At 45.0% G+C, this 8,604-nt stretch overlaps 1 protein-coding gene across 1 annotated transcript; it reads left to right on the forward strand.

The window, feature by feature from the left end:
* Positions 1 to 1,451: 1,451 nt before the first annotated feature.
* TMEM213 (transmembrane protein 213) lies at positions 1,452 to 5,145 on the forward strand. Its single transcript, XM_021536781.3, has 3 exons — positions 1,452 to 1,613; positions 3,679 to 3,732; positions 4,228 to 5,145. Exons 1-3 carry the CDS (start codon positions 1,532 to 1,534, stop codon positions 4,395 to 4,397), a joined length of 306 nt encoding a protein of 101 aa, XP_021392456.2. The 5' UTR covers positions 1,452 to 1,531; the 3' UTR covers positions 4,398 to 5,145.
* Positions 5,146 to 8,604: the final 3,459 nt, after the last annotated feature.

Here is an 8,604-nt window from a genome sequence, read left to right on the forward strand (position 1 = left end):
CTCCAACTCTGCCAGCACTGGTGATGTGTTGACATGAAAACAGGGTGGGTAAACATGCCTGTCTCAGCTGACCTGCCTTCACCCGTGGCTCACCTTTGTGGTGAGAGATGTTCCCTCTCTGAGGGAGCAATCTGGCTGCCTTGTCCTGATGCATCCTGGAAATATTCACAGCCAGGTGGGAGCAGAACATTTTTGGTAGTGAGGACAAGTGGGTTCACCCCACAGAAACACTGGGCAGGGCTAAACCCGTGTGGGTTTTGCTTTCAAGGTTTTTCTTAAATGAAGGGAGACCAAATCAACCTCATAGCTTTGCAGAGCTGTACCCTGGTGTATACAGTATTCATGTGGTATTCATGTGGGAAGCTTGTTATGTCCTTTCCTGTGGGTTTCAGCCATGTGGAAGGGAAAAGAGAGAAAATTGTTAAATGCTCTCCATCGTACAAGGACTCCTGCCCCCCATGCCTTCCCTTGTGCCTCCCCTAAGATGTCTGCCAAAACACAGGAGGCCCCAGACAGGTCCCTTCCAACATGAGCTCCCAAAACTATGAATGACCACTGCATAAGAGCATCAGCAACCTGCTCCCTGCAGAGCTCACCGCTTCCAGGTGATTTCCCTGCAGAGCTCACCTCTTCCTGCCTGATTTCATGTCTGATGTTTTCTCTAACAAGGGCATCATCACGTCAAAGATAGGAGCAAGCACAGCCAACAGCCTGGGCAAGAGCAGTAAAGTGTGCTGCTCATCAGAGAAGGACAACATCACATGCACTTTACAGGGTGGCTTTTCCAGCCAGGATTGCAGAAAAATTCCTGCTCTCCAGCGAGCATAACTTTTTCTGTCAACCCTCCTGGTGTGCAGACAGAGCTATGCTTGCAGGAGGGCTCAGCTTCTGCTTTGCACATCTCAAGGAGGAGGTGCAATAGCCACCAGAGAAGAAAAAATAGCTTATCCAGAATCACTTTGCAGAGGGTGATGGAGGCAGGGAGAGAGCTGTGCTCACAGGGAAAGAACAGCAGCAGACCTAAGGCTGCAGTTTTTTGGGATTCCACAGAGCTACCCCAAAAAAACAAAAGTCAAGCCAGTGAACATGCAGAAAAAAAATAGCCAAACTGGGAGATAAAGCCTCTGCTCCAGTCCTCTGCTCCTTTCCACCTATATTAAACTATCTTCACAGGACCAAAAAGAAACTCAAAAGACAGAAGCTGCTTGGGACCCTGTTGGGAAGGGCTGGCTCTGGAAGCCTGTCCTCCTTCCAGCTGCAGCATATCCTGGGGAGAAACCTTCAGGCTTAACCTTCAGGAGCCACCTCCTGGTATCCACGTCCCACTGAAGCTATTTTGGTCAGAGTCCTGCTCTTTCTTCACCTGGTTGTGGCAGGAAAGTTCAAGGTGTCCTGGCAGCAGGAAGCTCCCTTGCTCCACCCTCTGCTCAGCACAGCAGCTCCCTGAGCTATCGAGGCTTTGCTGCACCAGACGTGCCAGAGACAGCGAGCTGCTCTGTGTGGATGCTGCAGTGGGAGCGGGACCCTCGGCATGAAGCACTTCTGCTGTGAGCCCTGGGCAGCCCTCGCTGTGCTTTGCCTCGCCGCTGCCCTCTGGGATTCCTGCTCAGCAGGTATTTCTCTTCTCTTATGCTCCGGTTTTGATACCCTGCTCTTTTGCCAGCTATTTACAGAACCACTGTAAATGTGACTGAGTTGCAGGTTACCCCACTGAACAGCAAGGAGACAGGAGCCACAGTTACTTGGCCTATTTCTGCTTGCTGAGGCATAGGAGCCCCTGCAATATCACCCATTAGGATCACTGTACTCTGATTTAAATTTCATTACAAGCTTTTTGCAGAAAATGTGGCTTTGGTGCCACTTTAATTGTTGAAGTTGCCTGAAACCAAAATTAAATGTAAATGAGACCTGTGAGCTGCTCCTTTCCCACCAGGCTGTTGTATATCAGCAGCAAATGAGACCTGTTAGCTGTTTAAAGATGGTCTGGCTTTGAGGCTTTGACAGCCTGTTCTTTGGGCTGCAAGATCTAAAAACAGAAACCAGCACTCGGCATTCTGCAGTATTTCCTTCCACAGGTCATACACAGGTTTTAATGATTCTTCCCAGTGCTTCTGTGAGGTATTTATTAACTGAGAAAACAAATTATAGGCTCAGCCAAGGTCATTCTGCAAATCCTATGAGAGTCAGACAGAAGAATGGGGAAAGAATGGGGAATACTCAGACCCTTCCCTGAAGCAGGTTGCCCAGGGGCCCACTCTGAGCATGGCAGATGCCAGAGGGAAAGCTCTGGTATTGCTGATGATGGGTCAGCTCAAAACTAAGAGCTAAGCAACAGCAGGTGACCCCAAGGGGAACATGTCTCACAGGACAGTCTCAGTTTACTTGCTGTTACTTGGAAAACAACAAACTCAAAGCAAATCTTTGGTCAAATGTGTCTCATTCTGTTCTGGTTTCCTCAGCTGAAACGAAACCTGAGCTTTTATTTTGCAGTCTTTGGTGAAATCAAGCTGGAGCTGATTTTCTCTGCTACATTCCAAATTACCAGCTCAGAGTGATAGCTTGATTGGAAATAGTTCTCTCATAGCTTCTGCCAGGTCTGGGACCAGCAGCACATTAGGGCTTCCCCATACAGCAGGAGTCCTCACTACTGGAGTCTCCCCAGGCCACTTTTTGTCTGTGCAGGACATACTCTACCTGCCTGAACTTGAACTGTGCTGCTCATGGCAGCACAAGAAGAGGTGTTTCTCTGACTCTTCCTTCTGCAGCAGGGGACAGATAGGTGCTGATGCACAGGGGCCAGTTCAGCCTGTTTTTACCCCTGCAAGCATCCTGCTGCTGCCCTGGTTTGCTCCTGCAGTGCTGCAGGGAGCACGCTGAGGCTCAGGGGCAAGGCAGCATTAAGGAGGACTAAGGAGGGTTTGGCCTGTGACACCATGTGCACATTTGGAGAGCTGGATACCAGCTACAGAGCTGTGTCAGAGTCTGTGTGTGCTGATTCTGGGTAGGAAGCAGGATAAGGAGGCAAAACCCACATCGAAGCTCCAAGCCTCTCTCCCTCATGACTTATTTCTGGATGTTCTATTTTCCATCCTGAGCTGGTTACCATGCTGGTATGAACTGGAGTACAGCCAGAGCAGTTTCAGATGCTCCAACCTGCAGCAAAGCCAAAGCTCCCCACTGGGGCCTGGGTGGACCTGCTGAGGCTCCCCAAAGGTGGGCTCAACCCTCAGCTCTGCCAGATTCCTGTGCACCCTGGGATTTTTCTAAGGGCAAAAGTAGGCTGAGGTACAGCCTGCTGGCCATGGATCTCTCCATCCCACTGAATGTCTTTCCTTTCTGTGCTTGCTCATTGTGCCCCTGCAGCCTGGGCAAGGAGAGTGGTTAATTTGAGCTCTGAGAGAATGGCTCAGCCAGGCTCACACCAAGGCAGAGGTGCAATAATGCAGCTGCTCCAGAGGGATGCTGCTAGAGCAGGTCTCTGAAGCTGGTGTTAAAAGTGGTGGGATAAGGATGCATATCCTAATGCAGCAATGTTTAGGGGCAGGAACTTACTTTCTTCAAGTTGTTTCCATTCCACAGTCCTCTACAAGGCCAATGGCTTTCAGATTTCTCTGCTTGATGCCAAACATCACTCTTCTAATCCAATTTACCTTTTCTCCTTTGCTTTCCTTCTCGCAGCAGCTGAAGACACCTCCAATGTTTCAACAACTGACTATGAACCACCATGTCTTAGTAAGTCTTCATAAATCATTACTACCTGTTAAAAGTTTGGTGATGAGTCTACACTGGGACTGAGGGGCTGTCCTGGAAATGGTTTTATCTCTTCTCAAGCCTTCCATTGTGGGTCAACCTCTAGGCTGCATTTCTAAGACTTCTCCACTGTCAGGGTATGATATCTTAGGTACATTCAGACAGACTCATAGCTTTGAACAGACTAATTGATAGCTAATTTGTGTCCTAAAGCTCCCTGCCAGACTGCCTGTGGGCATTATACGGGTTTCCAAGAACGCCTCTTTCCCCTGCCCTACCAGGTCCTTCCCAAACAGCCAGCCCCAAACAACCCGAGATCCCACCACTACTCCAGAGTCATCCACCAGGTAAAGAGCCAGGTTTAGGGGAAAGATGCCAAGGCAGAGTGATAGGGCAGAAGTCATCTGCCTTCTCTAGTAAAGGAAACCTGTCACGTACTTGGCCTCCCGTGAGCTCACTTCATTTCTCCTCCACCAGATGTGAACTTCTGCAGGCAAGCGGCCGCGTGCTGTCCTTCGGGCATGGATGACTACGGGTGGATCGCAGCGGCTGTCGGCTGGAGCCTCTGGTTTCTGACCCTCATCCTGCTCTGCATGGACAAGATCCTGAAACTCCGGCCTGATGAACCCAAATACTTGGTGGCCTGAAGCACTGGGGAGCAGCGAGGCACAGGCAGACTGATAAAGCATTTCAAACACTTGCTAAGAAACAAAAAAGAAATGGAAAACACCTTCAGCCAAAGAAGGCCACATCTAAGCGGGGCAGCTGCAGAGGCTTCACCCTCTTTGGCAGGCTGGAGCTGCCAGGCAAGGTGTGGAGCAGGCAAGTCCCTGCAAGCCACCACATATGTGCCATGGTGCAAAAACCCCCACTTCTCCCTGAGCCCTCTCACGAGCACAGAAGCAGCAGGAGAGGCTAAAGGACCAGTTACCAGCCTATAGCACATTGCGCTGAGACAACCTGGCGCATGACCTTTGGGTTTGACACAGAAAGTGGGCAAATAAAGCTATTTTCTGTAGCATCAACATTACCAGAGGCATTACTAAGCTATAGGCCAGGTTACATCACTAAGTGAATTAAAAGACTTTACTGAGTCTTTCTCACTCAATAACCTACAATATTAAAAAGTCTATTAACTGATTCATGGGAAGACTTTCTTATGGAAACTTTAGGGACTGTTTGGGCTGGTTTGAAAGTAAAACTCATTTTTCCACAGCCATTTAGATATGAACTGTGTTGCAGGAATTGAATGTTGGTTGTATTTATTCAGCTTCCACCTGCCTGAGAAACTAAACCAAGCTGAACTGTGGCAAGCAGGTTTAAACCACCATATCCAACTCATGCACAAAACGGTTCCTATTTATCTGAGATGATAATAAACACTCTTATTGATTGAAAGACTCTCACTGACTAGTTTATATGGATAAAGCTTATAAATTGTTAGAAATAGGATTCCCAGAAGACATATTCATGCAGAAGGGTTTGCCTCACTGCAAACTCTGATTTGGTGCAGTTGCACCAGTTTTATTTCTATCTGTTATTAAAACAATAAATCAGAATTAAACCTACCTAGATCTATACAAGGTTAGCAAACCTCCTAGAGATCAACTGATATGAAACATAAAAAGTTACTTTTAAATTTAAAAAGCACCCTTGGAGTTCTTTATCTGCTAGAAATAATTATACTCTTCCATCAGCTCATCAGTATGTAACTTTATGAGTGAGAAATGACAGACATCAGTTTAAGACTCTTCCAACTGATTCTGGCACAATTAACACTTTGATCAGGACAATTTGGCCAATTGAAAGTGATGGGCAGTTGTCCCTCATCAACTAGCCCCCATCAAGAGGAACAGGGAGAAGTTAAGACACTGAGGAAAGAAAATACATCCTTCCCTATCACTATTATCATTTCAGACAAAAATCCTTTCAGGGTGAAATGCTGGACAGAGATGCCCATGTCAGGAAAGTTTTGAAAGGGAAGGGCTTAATTCTCAGCATTTCAATATACAGCAATTAAAACAAAAGTAATATTCACGAAACAAATCTCAGTGTTGGAGACACTCAATTTCTTTCAACAAAAACCCAAACAACCAAGCAGAACTACCAAGTCCCTCTCATTTATGTACAAACTTACAGAAACAAAAGGCTCTCAGTCAACACCAAAATGTTGACAGTTAAACCACTGCAATCACTCAGGTACTACAAATCTTCTACCTACATACATAATTTTTCCCCTGTTATATTAGTTTTAATAACAGAAAAGGTTCATTGGTCTGAAAGCAATTGGAAAGATACTGTGAAAAAAGTCTCCACTTACTGCCTTCATGTCTACCTTCTGCAGATCTCTTCTGATGGGCATTTCTCTTTCAGTTGGAAACACAGGTGCCTGCTGGATATGGCACTGCTCTTCATCTTTGAGGGGATGTGTTTCCTACCTTTTGCATGTCTCTGAGTTTTCAGCACGTGATGCAAGTTCTAGATGTCCTATGAGAGCAACAGCCACAAAGAGCTGCACGACAACTGGGCAACTGTGGGGCTTCCTAAAGGCTGTCTTTGGAAGCACAGTTTGTTCATTCTTCACACTTCCCAAAACAGTGCAGCTATCCTCAAGGATTGTAGTAGACTCAGGTTTTGCTTCTTGCAGTTTCCTTTCAGGATTCCCAGCTCAACCAAATGGGGGAGAAACAGAAAAACCCATGTATTTTGTCATATAACATAGTGCCCTCAAGGATTTTGTGTGCCTGTGTTCAGAGGTGATACCCAAGTCACCACAAAATCAGGTATAAAAATGGAGTACACCTCATAGATAAATTTCTGCTGTAAAATGTATACTTTTTCTAGATCAGTGACCTGTAAACCTCTGATCTAATACGACAGGGATGTTTCTTCCTGCATCACCTACTCCAACATCTGACAGTCAGGTTTGATCTACAGCTGCTTCTTTTCAAGTCATTTGATGAAGCCACTCAGAAAAACTCAGTCATGTAATGAATCTCATAAAGGCACCACTGTTCACTGTTGTGTCTGGGATCCCTAAACAAGGTATCTGTGGCAGAGCTCCACAGGCTCCAAGGCTATCAATGTAAACATCTTATCTGTTTCTACATAATACAAGGCCAAACCCCAAAGCAGTATTTTAAAGGGACTCTGAGGTACAAACTCTGTGCTGTACTGATCCTATGGGCAATCACAAGTACAATGAAAGACAACCCACTCAGCAAACAGAGAAAAACCCTAATGTTGTTGCCAGTGTTCCAGGGGCTTGGCCAGTTACAAAAAAACTGATTAAAAATTTGCATCTGAAAGACTTGAGAAATTGATATAAGGACAGAAATTAGTAGGCAGAAATGGATTATACATACTCAATTTCTAAAATATAATCTGTCTCTTGTTACATTTCCTGGAATAATTTTAGCCAGGGAACACAAAGAAGCACTGGTTGTGGGTTACAACCCTTCATTTAAGAGCAATTGAGTCACAGTTAAAGGGTGTGGTCTGGTTTTGATGCACAAATTAAACATACAAATGCACAAGTTAAATATGCGTGACTGTATAGTACAATGCCTTATAAAAGTGGTCCATGAGCAGAGCTGCAGACTGATGTTCTCATTCATTGTGTATCATTTCATGCTCTTCATAATATCACTCACATTTTAATACCTCTCATTGTACAGCCCAACCAGTGCAAGGCTGTCCAACCCCTGCTGACTTCAAGGGAGCTACACAAACATCCAACACGTGCCTTGTTTTGTTCTTTGGGTTTTTTTTTTTCACTGTAATTCAGGAAGCCTGTCATTTTTGTTCCCACAGCAAACCCTGGAGGCAAAGCATTACCACTGATTATCAGCATTCATAAATCCTTTTTGTGTTAAAGCTGGGTGCCATCAGACTGCTACATTAGACTGCTACATACAACCTCATGGCACTTGAGCTGGTATAAGCACTTGCACATCCCCAAACATCTAAAAAGTGAGGTGATAGCTCCAGATGATGATGGAAATGTTAATGCTTCAGTCATTCATGGTTACTGTCTGTCCAGGACCAAAAAGTTCCTCACTGGAATAAGATGGAGGAAAAAAAAAAAAAAAAAATCTATCCCAGCTCTTATGATTTAATACAAAGAAAACCAAGAAAATTGTTGAAACCTGGATGGCTGGGAAAAAAAAGTGTGAATAAAATTCACAAATTTGAACCACAGCACTGCTGACCATATCAGCAGAGTTCTTCCTATTTTCTGCACCAAGTTTCTGAATCTCAGGCATGAAGATATGTAGTGCCTGGAAAGGGAAGGGAGATGCAGATGGCACCTGGGAATGCTGCTGGTCTGCAAGTGTTTCAGACAGACAAACAGGGGACATATAGCAGCACTTTTAATAACCAAGGAGAAAAGCAGCAGCACAGCATTGAAGGTAACTGTTTTAATTTGCCTGGAGATAATATCAATCACATCCAGCTAGTGATTTTTAAACAATTCTGAATTTGAGACTAAATGGATTGGAACTTGATGCATGACTCTTCCTCTTTTCAGATACCACTGCTCTGGTAATGACTCACATTACTCACTGCCTTGATCCTTGGGGTTTTGGTGAATGAGCTACATATTAAGCAATTGCACTTTACAATGACTACACTTTGCCAAATCACTAGAGGAATGAAAAACTGGCAAGCATCTGGGCTCCCTACTCACATGACACACACAGACAAGACAGAGGTTAAATTCATAAGAAAAAGTGCTCTGTGCTGGGACTCTGTAGGAATTTTGATAAAAGTCATTACAAAAAACCGGATTTCAAAAACTTACTTTCATTAAATACTGCCAAAGAATGGAATATAGGCATTCTTGGGAAGCAA

Source organism: Lonchura striata, chromosome 5 (assembly GCF_046129695.1).
Source record: "Lonchura striata isolate bLonStr1 chromosome 5, bLonStr1.mat, whole genome shotgun sequence".
Classification (NCBI taxonomy): Eukaryota; Metazoa; Chordata; class Aves; order Passeriformes; family Estrildidae; genus Lonchura; species Lonchura striata.

What these genes read in the sequence shown, in the direction of transcription:
- TMEM213 (XM_021536781.3), top strand. Translation starts at nt 1,532, where the DNA reads ATGAAGCACTTCTGCTGTGAGCCCTGGGCAGCCCTCGCTGTGCTTTGC. An exon ending in CTGGGATTCCTGCTCAGCAG is followed by an intron (nt 1,614 to 3,678) that starts GTATTTCTCTTC and finishes TCCTTCTCGCAG; the next exon opens with CAGCTGAAGACACCTCCAAT. An exon ending in CTATGAACCACCATGTCTTA is followed by an intron (nt 3,733 to 4,227) that starts GTAAGTCTTCAT and finishes CTCCTCCACCAG; the next exon opens with ATGTGAACTTCTGCAGGCAA.